Source organism: Cibotium barometz, chromosome 51 (genome assembly GCF_041138505.1).
Source record: "Cibotium barometz isolate CiBa-2024 chromosome 51, ASM4113850v1, whole genome shotgun sequence".
NCBI classification, from domain to species: domain Eukaryota; kingdom Viridiplantae; phylum Streptophyta; class Polypodiopsida; order Cyatheales; family Cibotiaceae; genus Cibotium; species Cibotium barometz.
Genome location: NC_141096.1, coordinates 4446074 through 4468459, shown reverse-complemented (window position 1 = coordinate 4468459; position 22386 = coordinate 4446074). Strand labels below are relative to the sequence as shown.

Sequence of the window (22386 nt, the reverse complement as noted above, 5' to 3'; positions counted from 1 at the left end):
GGCTGCTCAACGTACACCTCCTCCTGCAGGTCACCATTAAGGAACGCCGATTTTACATCCATCTGGTACACGGGCCACCTCTGAGAAGAAGCAAGGGCAAGAACGGTCCGAATCGTGGTCATCCGCGCTGTCGGTGCAAAGGTATCCTCGTAGTCGATGCCTGGCCGCTGAGCATAACCCTTAGCCACGAGCCTGGCTTTGTGTTTGTCCACCGACCCATCAGCCGCGTACTTGGTCTTAAAGACCCATTTGACACCAATGACTGACCGCCTCGACGGCCTCGGTACCAACTCCCAAGTGTTGTTCTTCTCGATGGCGTCAAGTTCCACCTGCATGGCTTCCCTCCAAGTATCCTGTGAAAGGGCTTCCTTTACGGAAGTGGGCTCTTTATCCCGCATGATACGAGACATAAGAGCATAGTTCACCTGAAGAAGCTCCGCCGTGTTGCTTTTATCTCGAACTCGATGTGATCTTCGAGGGCCGTCCTCTGTGGTCCACTCGGAGGGAAGCTCCGTGACACCTGACTCCCGAAGGGTGTCCATCAACCACCTAGGTACTCGAACAGATCGTGGAGCCTCCTGTGATCGCGGGGGCTCAACTCCAGCTGCGGGCTCAACCTCCTGTGATGACTGAGGTGGATCAACTGGAGTGATAGACTGGGAATCATCATCAGACTCTGGATCTCCAAGAAGTGGCGGCTCCTCGACAGTGGATGCTGGAACATGCTCGTCAAAGACCACATCCCGGCTGACAACAATCTCGTTCCTCTCTGGATCATACAACCTGTATCCCTTGGAAAGAGAGTTATACCCCACAAATACCAGCTTGCGGGACTTGGAGTCAAGCTTCCCCCTCTGCTTCTTCGGAATATGTACATACGCGTCACTCCCAAAGACACGGAAGTGCGAGACATCGGGTTTCCTGCCAAAATATGCCTCAAATGGAGTCATATGGGGTACAGAAGTCGTCGGAGAGCGGTTAATGGTATGGACAGCTGTCGCCACAGCCTCACCCCACAGTGGACGAGGAAGATCTCGATGCTCCAGCATGGTCCTCGCCATCTCCACCACTGTCCTGTTCTTACGTTCAACAACTCCATTCTCCGAAGGCGATCCGGTATTGGCCAATTCCCTCTTGATGCCATGATCTGCACAAAACCGAAAGAATACAGTCGAGGAGAATTCCCCTCCTTTGTCAGCCCTGAGAGTCTTGACCTGAAATCCAGACTCTTTCTCCACCATCACGTGCCAATCCTTGAACCGAGCAAAAGCCTGGTCCTTCTGTGAAAGAAAGTAGACCCACGTGAATCTGGTACAATCATCAACAAGCAGCATGAAGTAGAGAGATCCTCCCAAGGATGGTATCTGCTGTGGTCCACACAAGTCAGTGTGAATCAACTCCAAAGGTTTCGAAGCCCGCCTGGAAGCCTGCTTCGGAAAGGATTCCCTGTGCTGCTTACCACGTATGCAAGAACTGCAGCGTCCTTGCCTACTACCAACATCTGGCAAGCCAACCACCATCTGGTCCCGGAAGGCGCGCCGCAAAGCATCCACATTTAAGTGGCCAAAACGAAAGTGCCACAAGTCTCCGACCTGAGAGCCTGTCAGTGAGGAGAGTGCAGAGAGTTTGTAGATACCGTTCTCCACACCGCCTTCCCAAACAACTTTGCCTGTCTCACGGTCCCTTAGAGCAACTGAATGCTCCTCAAATTCCACCCGAAAGCCAGTCTTGCATACCTCATGCACTGACAAAAGATGAAAGCCCAGAGCAGGGACGTAAAGAACACGGGAAGCATGCTTGCCCCCCTTGCCGTCGGGAATGATCTCCATCCGGCCCTCACTATGAATCGGAATAGTGGAGTTATCACCAATAAAGATACGACCTGACTGCCGCTTCAGATCCAAGAAGAAGTCACGGGATGGAGTCATGTGCCTGGAAGCACCACTGTCGAGAATCCATTCCCGAGTATCCTTTGCGGTGAAGCCAGCTGCCTCCTCGCTCGAAGACGATGAATCATCGGAGTCCACCATCTCCAAGTGCACAAATGCCGGAGTCTTCGCAGCTGAGGCTGAGGACTCAGCACTCTTCCCTGTCCGCTTAGGGCACTTCCTCCAATAGTGGCCTTTCTCGCCACAATCATTGCAAGATCTTTCGGCCTTCAGCTTCTCTCGTTCTGGATCAGGCTTCTTCTCGGAAGACTTATCTGGTGAAGCCTTCCCTTTGCCCTTGTTGGTATTACGGCCTTTCGACCGTTGGCCAGTTAAGGCCTCCGAACCTCCGCCATGAGGAGGGTTCGTGAAACGTTCCTCCTGGTCCAAGACCATTGGCACAAGCTCCTCCCAAGTAATGGTGCTGAGCCTGCCACTCGTGATCAACGAGGAATAGAAAGCGGAATACTGACCAGGCAAGTGGGAAAGTAACGTGATGGCCATATCTTCGGACGATATCTCTTTCCCAGCTTGAAGGACTTCCTGCTGAAGGGCCTGCAGCTTGTTAATGTGTTCCCGCATCGTCGAAGACTTTGCAGGGTTCATAACCCGCATCTGCACTTCCAAGGATATCCGCTTCATGGGTGATACCCTGTTGTACAAAGAAGCCAAGTGCTCCCATATGCCTCTCGCCAGCGTCATGTGCTTCACATGGTTGATCACCTGTGGTGTGCAATTGAGGAATATAAATGACCGGACCCTGGCGTTGACACGGTCCCACATTTGTGCCTGTGCCTCTCGGTCCTTCCTCGCGGATAAAACCTCCCCTTCCTCAGCTTCCGGCCTTGGCACCCCTTTGATAATAAAATCAGCAAGATCATATGACTCCAGAACTGACTCCATCATGACCTTCCAGATGCCATAATTGGACCCGTCCAACTGACGATCCACTGGGAACGTGGGGAGAGTCGGAATCTTCACGTGCTTCTCTGCCATCTCGAGTAAATCCGCCATCTCGGAGAGTAACCTGAAAGGGTGGGTGGGTGGGAAAAAAATCTGAAAATCAGAGAATATGCAAGTGGCTGTCCAGCCCTTCTGCCCGCCTTCCTCTTGCACCTTCACTTCCCGTTCAGCCCGAAACAGTCCACCGATCAGCAACTTGTTGCTCCCCCTCTTGCTCAGAAAAACGCCCAAGATCTGCTAGAGCCTAGGGCTCTGATACCATGTCAGAATATGCAGCGGAAATGATATCCAAACTTGGGTAGACAAGAGCAAGTAGACTGCAGAAAATAATCAGCACAAGAAACACTGAGAGATGTGTGTAAACTCTTCTCTATACACAAGATCCCGAAGAAAACTGAATGAGAAAGTGGAGGAGGATGGGGGGGAATATATACAAGCCCAAGAGGGCAGTCGGCCAGCCCTGGAAGAGGCCCACGACTCATGAAATGTCCACGACTGCTGAAAAACAGCAGTCGGCCAGCATCTGGTCCCCACGTCTGCTCAGATCAGGTCGGCCAGCACACAAATAGCCCACGACTGCTCCAGATGCAGTCGGCCAGCCTCAGTGTGGTCCTGGCATCACCTGGCAGCCCTCCAGCCACTAGGAAAAAAATGGGAAAAATAGGGAAAAAATACGGGGAGTGTGGAAAAATGATATACGGGCGGGCACACCCACAACAGAGGCCCTGGTGTATACAAATAGACAGGAGATGACTTCTAACAACTCCTTCCTATGACTTCTTTCAGGATCTGAAACGACAGTCGGGTCGCATTTTCATTGGCGACAATTCCACCATACCAATTCACAATGAGGGTTGGATGGAGATCATTCCCGATGGCAGAGGGGGGGAAGCATTCCTCTCGTGTTCTTTACGTCCCCACACTTGGTTTTCATCTGTTGCATATTGGTTGAGTACTTTAGGTACGGTGCGGTATGGTACGTGTATGGTACAAGTACGTAAAGTATGCATCAAGATAAGTACGTTCACATTTTTTACTATATATATATGTATGTATGTATGTATGTATATATGTAAAATAAGAAATATCTAGCATTCATACAAAAATAGCATGAAAGACAATGGTAATACTAAAATGACAACTAATCTATTAACTACTGAGCAAAGACCACTGACTAAAAAATGAGCCAAATAAGTATTGTATATTGACCATCAATGATCATATTTGGTACGAAGACCTTATCCGTACGAGGTACGGTACATATGGAGTGATACGAAAAGTACAGAAGGTACTCATCGGATGAGTACGGGTACGGAATGCAACTATGATCTGTTGTCAATGCACGAGGTGTGCAAGACTGGCTTCCGAGTGGAGCTTGAGGAGCATTCTATTGCTCTACGAGACCGCGAGACTGGCCAGGTTGTTTGGGAAGCCAGCGTGGAGAATGGTATATACAAACTCTCCACACTCTGCATGAGATGTGCAAGACTGGCTTCCGAGTGGAGCTTGAGGAGCATTCTATTGCTCTACGAGACCACGAGACTGGCCAGGTTGTTTGGGAAGCTAGCGTGGAGAATGGTACATACAAACTCTCCGAGCAGAGTTTGTTGCGCCTCCTATGATGGTAGAGGCCATATTCCAGACTATATGCCTGCTAGACAGATTCAGAGAGATGCCACAGGACAGATTGTCATACATAGCTTTTGAAGCATCTAGACAACTGGCTAAGACAGGAGACAGAGGATCATGGTATGCACATGTCACACATTGGGTCTCACAGCATGGCCTAGACATGGATCATCTACCACCATTCCAGTATGATAGGGATGCACCACATATCCGTCCCTCTCATAGTGAGAGGAACAGAGTATTGAGACAGGACCTATGGCAGCTCTATACACGAGAGACATGGATATCGCCTACACAGCCTCTTCCACCAAAGATGCTATACTACAGAGATCACTTCATGAGTATCATTGATGATGGATTTATAGAGAGGCCTAGATACATGGAGGGCTTTTTACCACACGGCTCCCAAGTAGCTATTGGTCAACTTAGAGTCTCATCACATCGATTGGAGATCGAGACTGGCAGAGCAGCACGGATCCCCCGAGAGCAGAGAGGGTATGCAGATTGCTCAGAGAGGTGGTGGAGAGTGAGTATGCAGATGCAAGGCCTTCTTTATACCTTCAGAGAGTCGAGAGAGAGAATGAGAATGAGAATAAAGAAGGTGACACAGTATTCAGTCCCAAATACCCACTGAAGCCCCCCCCCCCGCCCACCCGCAAGCAAGAGTATTTGCTTGCATTATTCTTTGGAGAATGTTGTACAATGCTTGAGTAAACAAGCGATATGAATGCCCAACCCAAGAACGAGGAAGACCATACGTCGGCTGAGTACATGGTAGCCATGGAGTTTCAAAATAGGTTTCAGAGGTTTCAGGAGGTTTTGGTCCATGCATGAAACGCCATCTGAGAGGTTTCATTAAAAACTCAAAGATAAACATATATCTCTATACATAGACTCTAAATATTTATATATATATATATACCTAGATGAATCCAAGAACATGCCCAAATTCACCTTATAAGAAAGTGCAAGTTATAAACTCATGGTAGTCATCTAAATAGTGATGCACATTGCACAAGTTGTCAAATTAACATATCAGATGAGTTGTAGATGAGCTGTATTATCTGCAAGAGAAGTCATGACTATCTTCAAACTTGAACTGAATAAATCACAGCTACACATCAGTTGTAACACAAGTCATTCTCTATAAGAAATCATTACATGAACATTCAAACATATCTTCATAAGACAAAAACACATGTTCATGAATCATGATTCATAGATGACAAACGGGAGAATAGTCACTAGAGCCATAAATGAAGAGTCAAGAAACCCACGAACGTTTTAAAAAAAGAGATTTAAAAAAAGCCTTCAAAGAAACGCGAGTTTCAAACATGAAACGTTTCAGAAACGTTTCCCCAAGTTCTTTCATGGAAGAAACGCGTTTCTTGGCAACTATGACTGAGTATCCACCAATCCAAGGCTATACTAAAGACTCTTCGGGCCACTGATGCAAGTCCAAATAGCTGTAGGACTGCACATATGCTAGCTGAAGGTTGAAGAGATCCTTCTTGAATAGCTTGGAGTTGATTTGGATGACTATCTGCTTCTGCACTTTGCTGAATACCTAAATAATTGAATGATGACCGAACCAATGCTTATATATGTCTCTATGTTGTTGGTCGGCCAACATTAGTTGTCGGCCAATAGCAAAATGGACATAATTAGCATTAAATGCTACATAAACTGTTTGCAAATGGAAAAAAGGCCAATAAATACTGCCGGACTACTGTACTATAGCTGACTGCTTGTTGAGCATGTTGTATGCTGACCGACCAATGCTGGTGAGCATTTGATGCTGGTCGACTCATGCTCAGTAGCCTGCTAAGCTAGCCGACTGTTGGTAGGGACAGAGTGAGACAGCCGACTAACTGCCTCCCTCCAAGGCCTAGCTGAAGCCCATGGATGATCCTACTGATTTCTACATGCTTGCTAGTGCCTGATCTAATGCTAAGGCTGACTTCTACATGCACTAGCTGATGAATTCTCCAAGTGAGTTAAGAGAACTGACACTTGAATGATCTCTAAGACTCAGAGACTGACCTAAGTAGCTCGTGCCTGACTGTCCCTGGACTAAGGGCTCACAATGCGGTCATGGCATACGAGAAATATTTCTATAAAAGAATACTAAGTCTGTACAAATGTTGCACTGATGATCATGCCAGTGTGTCACTGTGTATCCCACTGCAGGGTTCACGTGACATTCCCTCCTGCTTAACTTGGCAGCAAGTTCAAGGCTTCCAAGTAGTCCACCAACAACTAGGGGTACTCCTGAAAGAACTCTTCATCCAGCCAAACTGCTTAATGGGTTTCTCGGTCTTTAAACTTCATGTAAAACTATCATATTCTTCGACCGGATCCATGCTTTCATTTGTGGAGGAGAATTTATTCTGGCTCTAAGACTTCAGCTTCATCGATCATATATATCCTACAATGCTGGGACCTACATATAGCTTCAACGAAGAAACATGAAAGACATTGTGCATAGTCCAACTTTCCGACAACTTAATTTTAAAGAGACATCGCTTAACTTTTGAATGATTGGAAATGGGCCGAAACTTTGGAATGAAAGTTTCGGACAACGATTACCCACTTGCTTTAGTGGTTGTTTCATGATGTGGAGATATACCCAACTCCCTTCCTTAAATATATACCTAGATAAATCCAGGAACATGTCCAAATTCACCTTTTAGGAACGTGCATGTTATATACACATAGTAGTCAACCCACGAGACTATATAACTATCAACTCCATTATGCATAGTATGGACTAGATACTACAACATCTCCACTAACATCATCAGTGCCCAATAGTGGGTGTAGAACTCTATATCAAGATATGCTCACATAAGCACTCCACACACACACACACACAGTAGTATATATTTGTCATGTGCACAGTGTGTATCTACCATGTGCTACACGCACGCAAGACTAGTTTCGAGGCTTGGGGAAGCTTGGAACTAGGCAGGCTGATTGACGAGCTGAGTTAGGGATATACTAACGGGCGGGCACCCAAGTATGGACGGGCGGGCGCCCAAGTGTGGACGCCCGAGGACAGCTTCGTGGCGGTATGGAACGTCGCGAGGAGGAGATTGGTCGGTCATCGGGCGTCCACACTTGGGCACCCGCCCGTCCATACTTGGGTGCCCGTCCGTTAGTATATCCCTAACTCACCTCGTCAATCAGCCTGCCTAGTTCCAAGCTTCCCCAAGCCTCGAAACTAGTCTTGCGTGCGTGGAGCACACGGTAGATACACACTGTGCACATGACAATATTCACACAAAGCCCTTCGTACTGAGTTTCAGTCAAACCTCTGAAGATGCAAGGCAAACTCAGCCATAATGAAGCCTAGCACTAAGAGAAGTAGCAAATAGAAAGAATTAGTACAATAAATAAGTAGCTGATAGGACAAATGCACCGCTAAAGATAGAAAGAATAAGGACAATATCAACTGGCCACAACTCGGATGAAAACTTCACAATGTGAAATCTGCATGTCCGCTAACACAGCTGAATTATATACCTAGATGAATCCAAAAACATGCCCAAATTCACCTTTTAGGAACGTTGACATCTCGCCTAGATTTGTTGGCTTACCGAGTATATACTACTTGAGCTTTGGCAAGGCGCTCTTAACTGACTCAATGATTTCCGAGAGTGTCTCGGTGGTTTTATTGGCCTCAAGAGATGATGACACCTGTCTCGTCAAAAGAAATGAGAACCGGCATCCAAATACTACCTTATTTCTATTTGGCCATCTATTTGAGGATGGAATGTGCTGGGCACCTACAACTTAGTCTCAAAATTATCAAACGATACTCTCCAAAAATAGGATGTAAATTTTAGATCTCTATTTGATGTGATAGTCCGTGGCAAACCACCAATGGGATACCAAAAACCGAATGAACAAGCGAGCATGTCCTCAGCTGTGGCTGTCTGCTTGCATAGAATGAGCATACAAAACTTACTGAATCTGTCAACAATTGTCATACACTCTATGTTTCTAGATCCAGCTAAGGCAAGAAGAGGACCTACGAAGTCCATTCGGATGTCATGAAAGGATGCCTCAGGAATAGGCGAAGGCTGAAGTAACCCTGCCTGTTTGGTATGAGGAACTTTCACCTTTTGACATATCTGACATGATTGAACATGTTGGTAGACATCCCATCACATCTTAGGCCAATAGAATGACCTCTCTAACTTCTCCAAGTTAGAGTTGATACCCCTATGACACCCAACAAGAGAATCATGGGCATCGTGGAGAAGGACTTGGCGCTTTTCTTTTTAGTACACAAAGACGGTTCTTGAAAAGCAACCAACCATATCGAATTCCATATTGCCTTCTTTCTTGTCTGTGTTTGTTGGCATAAAACTATATGGAATAGATCACATTTGAGCCTTTCCTTGCTGCCCAACAACACTGCCTGTCACCACACTCATGAGCTCTAGATGTTGCAAATGTTGGAAAGCAGCCAATCCCATGATTTTCGGTACTGTGAGGAACCTGCTTTATCCTTAAGAAATTCTTTACACTGCTGTGTGGGCTGACATCAAGCTCCACAATGCTCCAGTGAGGTCACGCTTGGTTTAAATCTGTGCACACCTCTAGTATCCATATGTCCTCTATATGACATTGTGTCAGAAAGGCAGTGAAGGAAACTGCTAGTGTGTCTTAAAGTGCAGCAATTAAGAAAACAAATTCCAAAGGACTGAGGTCTGCAAAAGTCTTCACTTCGCATTAACAAACCTGAGTCTTCTAAGTGTGCACATGTTCATATAGGGCTGAACCCTCGAGGTTAAAAGGTAGAGAAACCTAAACCCTTAAACCTAAAAAATCACCTGAAGAAAACTAGTTTGGCCAACAACAAAACTGCAGTTGCTAAAACAGTGAACGTCGTACAAATACCATGTAAACACCAACCTGATACCCGCCACCATCCCAGCTGGCATGATCTTCCCACTGGCCAGATAGCGCTGCCCCATCACCCAAGTCAAGGCCATTGACAGAACTACAGAAAACCACAAAAAATGGTGCATTAGAGCAGCAAGCTCATTGCCCTTCAATTCATTAGCTCACAGGTACAATGTAGACCAAAGAAAGCCTGAGAGAAATTTGAAACACAATGGGTGGCATGTGCCTCATAACATTAAAGTTCAGCAAAGGAGGTCTAAAAGTAAAGCCCAGTAGACCTAGGCATGGTGTTTGCTGTTCTTGCTCTTGTCTGCGGGCCTCTACTGTCAGTTAGAATCTAATAAACAATACATCTCCTATATATAGAGACCTTATTTAAAAAACCATTTCCTGTGCACTTTTAGTCTGTAAACCCCGTTTTGGACCATAAAAAGACTCCATTAGGCTCACTTGACTCTCTTGGCACAACCATACACTTATGTGACAGCCCATTAGCAGCTTCTCTTACGTTATATCGCACAACACTTTGGTGGTTTATCTTGTTCTTGGATTAATTGGTGCCTTCTTTGCATCACCATCCATATTCACCCTCCATGGATTTTGTCATTTGTGGGTTTACAGACTAAAAGTGCAAAACCCCAACAGCTTCGTGAAATTCAAGTGGGTGGGAAGTTGGACAGAGGAGACTTCCAATCCCCACGAGCTTGGGTGGGGGAGATCTCCCCAAAAAGCAGGATTCTCCCAGCTTGTCAGCATAAAACTCATGTGTAAAACCCCAAAGATTCGGCCAAATGGTAGATTAATTGGACCCACAAGTTAGACCAAACCTGTAATATTGGAAGAAGGGGGAAGAGCGGGCGGGAGGGGGGTGAATAGCTATGCAGCAAGAGAAGCACTGATTGCAACTTCCTTTTCCCATAACAAAAATGGCTATCGAAAAAGCAACAGAAAAGAGAAATCAGTTTCTGTCTAAGATCAGGCCATCATTACACAGTAGGCATCTTGTGAAAATATGCGGCTGGTGACCTTACTCAAAAGCGCTTTACAGTGCTTGCAAGATTGCAGGGCAACCCAGTGGTTTCATGAATGGAGAAAGTAGTAAATCTTGCATTGTCTAAGTGTTTAGACTGTTTACAGAGATCAGATCCCACATAAGGGCTTGGATTAGGGAGATCCCCCGTCCATGTAAGAAATGCTTGCAGACTTTCTATTGCAGACAAAGTGAACCAGGAGATGCACAGAAACCCTAAGAAAATTGAAAGGTTACCTGTTTCGAGCAGAAACGCTATGTAGGAGTTGGATCCTTTCTTAAAAGCCTGGAAGCTGAGGTATCCGGCGAGGAGGAGGAGAGAGCCCGCGGCACCCCCTCCCATGAGAGAAGTGGTGCTACCTTTGCGCAGGTAGCCCGCGAGGCCACCCAGCAGCACGGCGAAGCCGTAAGGGAAGGTGAAGCAGAAATCGTGCATGGTGTTCGCGCGCACGAACAGGGCAAACAGTTTAGGAGATCCCGCAACTCTGTTTATATAGAGCCACTGCCACTGGACCCGGCCCACAGCATGCTCTGTTAAGCGCGCGGAAGGTGCGTGTGCCTACATGGAGTCCACATGGCGTGTCTTCATTTGGTCCACAAAAAGGGGATTGCCCAAAATGTTTGGACCCCATCCATAAGAGACAAAATTTAAACCAATAGGATACACCACATGAGCTGGGCGGCCTTTGTGTAAAGCCTCATTATTCACATGGGCTGGCGGGCGGGTGCTTGATGTGTAAAGCCCCTTACAGTTCACACATTGGGCGGACAACCCACTTTGGTTAAAAAAACTCTAGCCAATCAATTGCAGTTCAAAGGCTTCTTTCGGAGCCATTCGGACATCCAGGCACACACATCCAGAGAAAAGTTAGATGGACAACTAACTTCCGCCCTCCCTTTCACGAATGAGGTTATGGTTTGATTGTTTCCTACCAATGACACCAAGTGCTGATGGCACCAAGGTGATGTCTCACCTAATGCTACACAACAAAATGAGACTCCCCACAAGTTTATAGAGATAATCTGCTCCTTAGATCAGCTTCCTTTTTGGCCCTACTATGATGCTTCCTTTTGGGCACTACTTTGAAGCTCCATTCTTTCCTCATGTAGCTGGGTGAAAGCATGTATAGGTGGTACCACTTTTTTCACCTTTTGGTGGTACCACTAATAGCCCCTAAAAGGAGGGAAGTTTAGTGTTTTTAAAATTAGTAATATGGAAAATAGTGGGCCATCATAATATTAATTGGGCCCCCCTCTTCAAAGCATGCAATGATTTGGCGCCCCCCTTCTCTTAATATGGAAAATAGTGGGCCATCATGAAAAGGAAACGGGCCACCCTCCTTTAAGCATGCATTGATTTGGCCTGTCGCGCGCGCCCCCCTTCTCCCTCCTCTCCTCTTCTCCCTCTCCGTTCCTGCATTCCCTCTCACCAAGTGAGCTTCTTGCCCATTCATCCCTCTGCTGCCTCGCATCACTCACGGTTTCACCGTTTCACAGCCGTGTGCGCAGAGATGAGTGATCCCACCCCCAAGAAGAACACCCCCCCTAGGAGGTGCAAGAGACCCTTTGCGGATGCTGACTCAGTCGTGCAGACCCCTTCACCGATGCCAGAGCAAGGTGAAGCTTCCCAGACAACATACGGCCCCCCAACAGGAAAGTCCGCTCTCGGAAAGGTATTGTGCTCCTCTTCCATGTCTGTTGCATGCACATATCCTTCTTACACATCTCCTCCACATTGGCAGAGGCATGCACTTTCTTAAAGAGAGAGGGGAGAGCCCTTCTAGTGCCTACCCCGCCTGTTCTGCCAAGTCTGTCCTAGGTGCTGACACTGCCCTCATTGGTGGATCTTGTGTGGCCTGTGGCCAGCTGCTATCAAGCAAACATGCGGCTGGCGTTTATCATCTGCCATGTGCCCACAAGTACCACCCCTTTTGCTTTTCCATTGTCTATGCGACTGAGCCCAAGTGCATTGTTCTGGACTGTTCGTGGGAGATACCACTTGTAGCAAGATGTTGGGCACTTGGGAATGCATATGAGGAGTCCATAGGTAAGGCATGCCTCTTTCATAGGATAGGATTCATGCTACTTTTGATATGTACAGTAATTGTCTGTTATGTCTCAGGTGACTGGCGAGGGGGTGGACCCAGCCGCTTCCACCTCGTCCATGCATGATGTGGACGCCCCCTTCGACCTAGATGCCTTGATGATGAAATACAAAAACATGGTGGGTGGTTGTAGTCTGTCTGCTGAAAAAACTGATGTGCTTAGTGATGGAGGCATCCTGAGGGAGACACCTGATTCTGAGATCACACAAGGTAATTTTGGTTGCTGTAACATGTTATCCTCAGACATGATTATCCATGATCATTGTGATTATATTAACTACCTGTGCTCCTAACTTGATTTCCTATTGCTATCCCAGGTACTGATGTCATTAAGACATTAAGTCATGTTAGTGCTCCAACTGGAGAGCCAAGCCGCGTCGACAAAGGTGTACATACTGAAGAGGAGTTGGACCCAGATATGGAAGAGACCCTCCAATTTGTTGCAGGAGAGATGCGGAAGAAGGAAAAGGCACTTGGAGGATGGGCCTCTTCGGGACCCCAAGAAAAGTACTAACCCAATTTTTCCCAAAGCCCGAGCATGCAAGAAGCTTTAGCTTCTTGCAACTTTGTAGCTTTTTGCTCATGCAAGCTACATTATTTTGCGGCAATATAATATATAAGTCCTTTGTCTCAGTGTCTGCGCGTGTCCTCACCATCTCAATTGTTGTGCATGTAGTTAAAATTCAAGTTGTTGGCTCGAAAACCCTACCACCCTGATGAGGTAGAGCACATTGAGCACTGTCCTCCACGCTATCAGTTTCGACGCTTCAATGACTCTCGAGACTTGGCAGTCGTTGTTGTTGACTTCAACAAGGTTCTTTTGTGCATGCACGATAAGCGCAGGACAGAGATTCCCCCAAATGTCTCAACGCTGTACTTTTCCAAAGTCCGTGAGGATGAGAACATCACCTATTACGTACGGCAGGATGCAGAGGTGTTCTTACTTGCGTTGAGTCAGGTTGCAGAGGTATTTGTGTGGACCTCCCATAGAGGCAGGGAATTGGAGACAGCCATGGATAAGTGCCTATCTCAAGCCAAGAAATCCATGAGTGGATGGCTGTCGCAAATCGCTTGCCATGTTTGCACTTGGCGCTTTGATATTCCTCCTAGGCCAATGTTCTTGAAAAACTTGGATATCTTCTGGCATCTTTTTCAAAATTCAATAAGACAAATACACTTGTGCTAGATGACTCATTGTATAAAATGTACTCTAATGATCCTGCATGCTATGTGATCCTTCCTGAAGTGGAGAAGCAGATTGAGGGACAGTGGGAAAATTTTCTGAAACAGGATGTGGCTAACTTTGTGTTGCAGTGGGCAGAAAGTGCTGACAGAGCAAAAACTGTCAGAGAGTGCCCTTTTGATGTCAGGGATGATGCCTTGCAATGGTCGAATTGGAGAATCGTGCGGAACAATGTTGAGGAAATGAAAGAAATTGAAGTCCCCAACCTGGATCCTAAAGAAAGAAAGTACAAGCGTCCAAAGAGTAAAACAACAAATTAGAAGTGCTTTTGCAAGCATTTTTTCCATTGTACAGAGGACTGCCTGTAGTCCCTTCACTGCCATGACACCATGCCCTTACTGTGTAGCTTAATGTGCTCTGACACCGTGCCTTTATTGTGTGGCTAACTTCCAACACTCCTTGACATATATACAAACAAAAATGGTTTTGACCTTGGAACGATTTTGTGTCGATCTGGTGTCATTTTCTTTAGTTTATACTGTGGTTGCATTTTGTGGACTCTTAAGAAAGTGATGGTTTGAAAGTGCTTGTCTAGGTACTGAAGTGCTTGTCAAGTGGTTTGAAAGTGCTTGTCTAGGTATTGGAGTGCTTTCAAGTGGTTTGAAAGTGCTTGTCTAGATACTGAAAGTGCTTGTCCATGTACTGAAGTGCTTGACAAGAATTTCTCGTGGTCTGGAAGTACTAAACATGTGCTTGTCTAGGTACTAGAAAGTGCTGGTGGTCAGGTAATCTAAAAGTGTTTGTCAAGGTGCTTAAAGCGCTTGTCAAGTGGTCTGGAATGCTTGTCTAGGTACTAAAAGTACCTGACAGGTGCTTACCATGTGGCCTCCAAGTGCTTGTCAAGTGCTTGTGTAGGAACTTCAATTGTTTGGGAAGTGCTGGTCAAGTGGTCTGAAAGTGCTTGTCTAGGTACTTAAAGTGCTTTTCAAGTAATCTGAAAGTGCTTGTGTAGATCCTAGAAGTGCTTGTGTAGGTACTGGAAGTGCTTGTCAAGTGGTCCTAAAGTGCTTGTGTAGGTACTAGAAGTGCTTGTCAAGTGGTCTTAAAGTGCTTGTCTACTATTGAAAGTGCTGCCAAAGAGTTGAACGTGCGAAATAGTGCTTCTTAGGAGGACGCATTCTGCTAGCTTGTCAAGTGGTCTTAAAGTGCTTGTCTACTACTAAAAACATGCGAAATAGTGCTTCTTAGGAGGACGCATTGTGCTAGCTTGTTGAAAGTTAGAACTTACAAGTTCTCCTCTGGGGGCATGCTATTATAGATTTGTTCAAATACATCATTTGACAATTCATATACATTAGGCTCACTTTCTACCGAGCACATCGGAAACCTGATGCATCGCAGCAGGTGGGAGTAGATAAAAGCAGGGGGCTTGTCATCCAAAAGAACGTAGGTGTCATCTTGGCCATTTACCATGTCGTAGAAGAGTCCCTCAACGACAAATGAGTTCTTTTGAATACGGTTATGTCATTCATCCCTTTCAGATTTGATGGTCAAGCGCTTGGTTTTAGTGCACTTCAAGATGTAGAAGTCTGCACCTGGCTCTTCTGCATTCATTGCGAAGTTCTGGCCAACCATCAAGGCATCACTTAGGTCGTCATGGTGGCCAGCATACATGGGGGCTCCTGGTAACTCATCATCGTTGGATGCTTCTCCATTGTTTTGAACATTGATAGCCGGTTGTATTCGCAAGTACTGCCACCTCTCAACGTGGTCCTTGTTTACACATCTCCTCCATTGGCCTTTCATGCACGCATGGCAAAAGCAGGACAATGGTCTGCACCGTAGCCCGTGCATATCTAATTGACTGTAGCCGTTGTTGCATGACGAATGAAGATCAATACAAGGATGCAAAATAGGAAGGGGGGAGTGTTGCATGACGAATGAAGATCAATACAAGGATGCAACAAAAAAGAGACTTAGGGCTCTTGAAAAGAGTTCAAAGTTGTAGATGAATGTGGGAGAGGGCTTGACAATAATCCCACATGGGAACTTTTGGGAGTTCTAGAATTTTTGTATAAAAGGTGGCCCATTTGAGAGCTAGTGAGGACTCTTTGGTCATTTGGTTGAGAGGCTCATAGAGAGAGCTTGCTCCATAGCTCCTTCTCAAGTGCTCTCCCAAGGCTCTCCATCTTCATTCTTGCTTCAATCTTGTACTCTCTATTCTCTACATTTTCAATGATATGAGGTTTTGGTCTACACACTTGCTAATCTAGATTTCTTAATGAAGTTTTGATTTGTGAGTTGTAGAGTGCATGTGATGAAGCTTGTGCATGAAATGATGTGTAGTTGAGGCCTGTGTGATAGCTCTTTGCATGTTAGGTTCTTTGCATAAGTTGCATTTTTATGCTTAAGTGTAGCCTAATCTTGATGCTTTGATTATGTAAGATTGATTGCTTGAGTGTTGAAGAAGGATTGAGTAGGACTAGAAGTCATTAGTGTGTGGTTAACTCATCTTCTCCCATTCGGGATAGCCTCTATGCGCTAACCGGGTTGCATTCACGGATTGACAAGTGTGTGGTTGGAGTGTAGCCTCCGCTATGCTATGATGTCCCAAACAATGGCGCCGCTGCCGGGGAACGCACACCTAAGTTAGTGAAGGGTGTTAACCATTACTTCTTACTAAGTGCTCCATTGATTACAAAATCGTGGATTAGGGTAGATTAGAGTAGAGTTTGCAAGGGCATTGAGTGTGTGATCTCAAGGGCGCCTTGTGTGTTTTCGATTTTTTGATTAGAAGCAAAAAAAAATAAAAATTAATTAAAACCTCATTGCGGTAGAGAAATCCCGCCACTAATCAGATTTAAGTACTTCAAGTTTTTGTATTTTTGACGGGGTTGGCGAGTGGTAGATAGTGGTATATTTTTGACGGGGTTGGCGGCCTTTCTTTTATTGTTTTGTTGTGTTGTTATCGTGTGGGGAGCCAACGCATCAAGCGCAGCAAAGATAACTATATATATATATATATATGTATATATATATATATATATATATATATATATATATATATATATATACATGCACATGTAAGGCGGCCAGTTGAAGCGCAACCAAAGGCGGCTTTAAAAAAAGAAAATATATCTATATATATATATATAGATATATTTATATATTTTCTACAATGACGTAGAAGGGCCTGCATCGAAATGCTGGCGTGAAGCGCTGGTAGAAAGAGCGCAAGGCGCTGTCTGCATAGTGGGCGCTGCAAGAGCGCAGGCGAAGGCGCTGTCTGCACAGTGGGCGCTGCAAGAGCGCAGGCGAAGGCGGCCTTAAGAAAAAAAAATTAAATCTATATATATATATATTTTTACAGTGGCGTCGAACGCTGCATCGTGGAGGGGGCAGTCGGCATCGGGTTCTGCGTGGAGGGGGTGTCTGTGAAGCACCAGTAGGAGTGTGAGCAGCCTACAGTGGGCGCTGCAAGAGCGCAGGCGAAGGCGGCTATAATATATATATATATATATATATTAATGTGGAAGTAGGCGGCTGGAAGCAAACGTCTGCAACTGAAGCGAATGTCTGCAATAGAAGCGCAGCAAGAGTCGCCTGCAGCAGGCGAAGAAAGAGAAGGAGGGTAGCAGCACTGGCCGTCGGCAAGAGCGCAGGTGAAGGCGACCGAAGAGAAAGAAGGCCAAAAGGCAGCTGGAAGTAAGCGGTGGTGAGCTGGTGCATTGAAGAGGGCGAGTGGGTGTGCCAGCGCGGAATCCGGGCGAGCCGGGAGGCGGAAGATAAGGTTGGTGTATTTTTCATTTTTTCATTTTTTTTATTTTTATTAATTTTTTCATGTTTTTTTGTATTTTTAAATAAAAATAATAATAATAAATATAAAAAACAAAAAATATATTTTTAAAAAAAACAAAAAGAGAAAAAAATATTTTAAAAAAAAAACAAAAAGAGTAAAAGAGATTTTTTTTAAAAAAAAGGAAAAGAAAAAAAACCCCTTAAAACAATAAATTTGTTTTTTTTTTAAAAAACAATTTTTGTTTTTTTTCCATTGTTCATTATTTAAATTTTTGCATAATTAAAGTAGCGTGCATTTTTATTTTTTTATAATTGATGCATAATTAGTAAATTCATATTTTTTATATTTGGCACGAAATTTATTAGTTAAAAACAAACAAACAAACAAACAAACAAAAAAAAACAACAAAAGGAGAAAAAAACAAAAGAAAAATAAAAAAATAATAATTTAAATTTATAAATTAAGTGTTTTTTAGGAATCTATTTTTTTGCATATTTTGTAATTCTTTATTTTTTTAATTTTTTGCATAATTAGTATTTTTTGCATTTTTTAATTTTTGTAACTTTGTGCATAATTAGTATTTTTTAGTGTGATTCATAATTTTTGTGTTTAAAAAAAAAGTAAAAATCATAAAATCATAAAATCATTTAAAAAAAATAATAATAATAAAAAATAGGATAGATAGTTACGCCACACATACTCATTTTAGTTGCATTTAGTGATTAGGTAGGTTAAAAAATATATATATATATATATACATATATATATATATATATTTTATTTAAAAAAAACAAAACAAAACAAAAACAAAAACAAAAACAAATAAAAAAAACCAAAAAAATTTGACCTTATGCACTTGCGGTCGGGACGTCTTGTAGATTCTGCCATAGGGCCTAGGGCACCTTCTAGAGTACCTACGCAGGAAAGTGGGACCCAATCGGTAGAAAATTTGGCAGATATTGCTGAAACCCTTTCTGAATCCCAATCCGATACCCTTTCCTCCAGAACAACTAGTTCATTGTCCATGGACAATCTAGGGCCGACAAATAGTCATCCCGTAGCCCCAAATAGGACACCCTCAAGATCCTTTAATCCATTTGAAGCCGACACCATGGGGTTAACACTCAATGTGAGACTCCAATATGTCTACACAAATGCTCAAGTTGCTGAGATCTTTAGGGACCCACAACAACGGTATCTTGTTAAGATCACAGACATTTTCTCAGAACTTGATAGAGCACCTCTAGTCAATGACCAAGGTAACATGTACATGGATGGAGATGGTGTTCGCTACGAAGTCACCTACCATCCAGAAAAGGTAGACAAATTAGGGGAGCTCTCTAAAACCGAGTTCTTAGACTTATCAGAACTTTCCAGAGCAAGGGAGTCTAGAGATGACTGGCTCATTGAGCCGGACATGCCTGGACCATCCAATGCCCAGTCCTCAAAACCATCCATAGATGATTTACTTCTTGTAGATCTAAATTTGGAAAGGGATAGGAAAGGCAAGAGTAAAATGGATCAGGGGGCTGAAAGCCAATGGGAGTTTGTACGACAAATTCCTGTGACAAAGGTCTTACAGGATGACCCACTTCAAGAGGTCTATAAGGACTCGTTAGAGGGATATTATGCCACAACTAGATTGCCACAGCTGGATCTTCCTCTAGCTCATGTGGTGGTAGTTGAGAAGCTTGCAGGACACATGAATAGAATAATTGATAAATGGGCCAATGAATACCGAACCTTAGATTGGAAAGAGATTCGGGAACTCACGTGGAAAGGACAACCATTATTCATGGAAGTGTTCTCAACAAATACAGCCAAACCGGGAGAGACAACCTTTCTTGGAGAAACTGTTGCTCCTCCCCTACGAGAGTTCACTAGAGAGGGACCTTCAACATCCAAGTGGACCACTGCTAGTAGCCCAACTCTAGCACCAAGATATCGTCCTACACCAAATGTGCGACCACAGGTCACACCACACCAACATCTTTCTCACTATAACAATCGGAGGGTAGGGGAGCCAACTCGGCCTCCCATTAATGCACCTCCTGAAATGCGGGTGACAAGATCTTTGGAGGGGTTTGGTGAGGCTGGTAATAGGGTACCCACACCAATTTTGGAAACATGTGGACCATCTTTCCAAAGGGAGGAACAATTCCCACTGAGAGTGAGAGGCCGTAGGCCCTATGATGAGTATTCAAGACAAGTAAGGCCATCAACTCTTCAGAAACTGGTAAAGAAGTATGAAGGGTCGGGAGATCCATACGACCATGTAGCAGCATTTAGGCAAGCAGTTCGAGCTGAGCAAGTGGCTGATAAGCATACTCAAATTGAAGGATTTGGACTCACTCTTGAGGGAAAAGCCCTGGCTTGGTTTCAGGCATTAGAGGCTTCAGACAAATCTTCTTTACGAGTTTTGGAAGAGAGATTCATTGCTGCTTTTTCCTTGATGGGAATTCAACATGACACGGTAGCACACATCTACTCTTTCAAGCAAGGCGAGAATGAGAGTGTTAGAGACTGTGTAAATAGAATGAAGCAGTACATTAATCGTTGCCCAGAGGATGAGAAGCCCACCCAAAGTCGATTAATTTCTCTCTTCTTAAAAGGACTCAAAAATTCGACTCTGCATACACATCTCTATGCGAAGAAGCATACAAATTTCAATGAGTGTTGCCATGATGCTATGGATTTCACCGATAACTTCAAGTTCCAAGATGGTTCTGGCCCAGAGGTGAAACCTAGAGATCAGTGGGGTGATGACCAAAGTTCAGGGTCTAGCGCGCTAGTAAATCCAGACCAGATAGCTAACCTAGTACTACAGAGATTGGGACAGACCTATCGTCCACCCATGCAGCCACAATAATAGCAGTAGAGAATGAGGAGTGTACTTCCTACAGGTCCTCATCTTTGTGGAGCATGTGGCGGTAACCATAAAACAGAGGATTGCAACACCTTTTCTCCTCTAGTCACAAACCAACCCACAAAAAAGTGGTGCCAAGCCTGTGCTTGGAACTTTACCCATACCACACAGGAATGCACTCGCATTGCGAGAATGAGACAGGAACGTGAGCAGCCAAGGGGTGGAGTGGCTCCACAAATGTATCAACAGTATACTAATTTTGAACGTAAGCCACCTATGGCACAAGAGCAAGCACGACCTGTTCTTGGTGCTCAACCTCCTGCTCCAGGGACTGCTCCTGTGAGGGTTGTTGACTACGACAATTCAAATATGTGTAGAGACTTGGTAAATCCAGGCTATGTGGAGGAGGAATATGTATCATATTCATCCAAAGAAAATATCTTTGAAAGTCCCACATACCCAAGCCCAGTACTAGACGCTCAACCAGGGGAACAAAACTCTTTAATGTTGCTAGGCGGCTACCAACCTAGGACTCCAGGCCCCTCAGGTCAATGGCAGCCAAGGAAAGTAGAGGCCAAACCAATGGGCCCCTGTTATGAGTGCGGAGAACCCCATTGGGCTCGTGATTGTCCACATCGCTCAAGGCAAGCATCTCGGTCCAATACAACAGTACAACAGTTTCCACCAATTGAAAGATATTGTCTAGGGTGTTGTGTAGAACACTTCCCAAAAGACTGTCTGCTGAAACCACATGAGGAGGGCATCTCTCAACCAAAGGTCTCACTCAACCTTGTAGGCGCAGTTCCATCACCACCTTCATCTGAGAATGAGGATGTCGTGCCACTTAGAGTCATGACTAGATCACAGACACGAAATGCCGAAATACAGACTGATGAGACACCTCGAACTAGGGATGCAAAGACAAATCTAGTGGACAAGACCCTACAGTCCAATAGAAAAAAGACCACTAGGAGGAAGAAGAACCGAAACAAGCAAACTAAAAGTGCATCCACTAGTTCTCAAGAAGCCTCTAAACAAAACATGAGGGATAAAACTTTTACATCCCAAGAAGTGCATGAGGAACATCAACCTCAACCTGAGCCTAGTGCTAAACAAGATGAGGCTAGTACGACTGAGGTTAGTTCTGGGGGTTCTGTTTTTGTGGATAAAGTGAATGAGACTCTAGAGGCCATCATTGATGCTCATAGAAGTCGCATTGCAGCTTTATCTGAGCTACCCAAGAAGCTTCAAGAATACCCAAACCCTCGTGAGGAGAAGATCAATCTAGCTGTACATCAGCAACTCATTAGGGAAGCTCAGTCAATACTTGAGGGACCACCACCACCTATTCCTCGGGGCCCAACCTCTCTTAAGCCAACATTAGAAACCATACCAGAAGTGTCATCGAGTCGGGAAATGAAAAGTGAGCTCATTTCACAAGCTCATAGCGAAAGGTCTGCACCAATTGACACCCAATTGAAAGGGGGTAATCTGCCACCACCTAGCCTTGTCTTCCCATGCAATGATGAAGTTATTGATGCTAATGAGGACATGGCAAATGAGATGTGGGCCGCAGTTCATGAGAAAGTTAATGAGAACATGTCTTCTATTAGTTCGCCTCCATTCTCTGAGGTGGATTTTACCAGGGGCACGGAAAATAAATTTAGACACCCAAGCATCCAGGAGGAAGTTCAAACAATTGTTTCTCCTAGAAGTAAGCATACAATGAAAACCTTACCATCATATCTGGGAGAATATGAGAACTGTTCTCAAACCTTGAGGATACCCTCCATGCATAAAAGGTTGACAAAGGAGAGGGATATGAGTATGGTGCAAGCTATTTTGTCAGCACCAGTGGCTTGTACCTTACCTTTGCTTGATTTGATAAAAATTCGACCTGAGTTGTGGAATGATATTGCCACATGTTTGTCAGAGCAGGTATTGCTACAAAAGGGTCACCATGAGTGTA

The 22386-nt window shown here is 44.7% G+C and overlaps 1 protein-coding gene across 1 annotated transcript in view; it reads right to left on the bottom strand.

Moving 5' to 3' along the window:
- The window catches only part of LOC147609232 (protein FATTY ACID EXPORT 6-like), a 33178-nt gene extending 22232 nt beyond the window's left edge, over nucleotides 1-10946 (bottom strand). Inside the window, exons 1-2 of the mRNA XM_086787885.1 lie at nucleotides 10702-10946; nucleotides 9444-9531 (exon numbers count right to left, since the gene is read on the bottom strand). Coding sequence (XP_086644011.1) covers nucleotides 9444-9531; nucleotides 10702-10900 — 287 coding nt within the window. The 5' untranslated portion in view covers nucleotides 10901-10946. The remainder of the gene's footprint in view (nucleotides 1-9443; nucleotides 9532-10701) is intronic.
- Between the last annotated feature and the right edge of the window lie 11440 nt (nucleotides 10947-22386).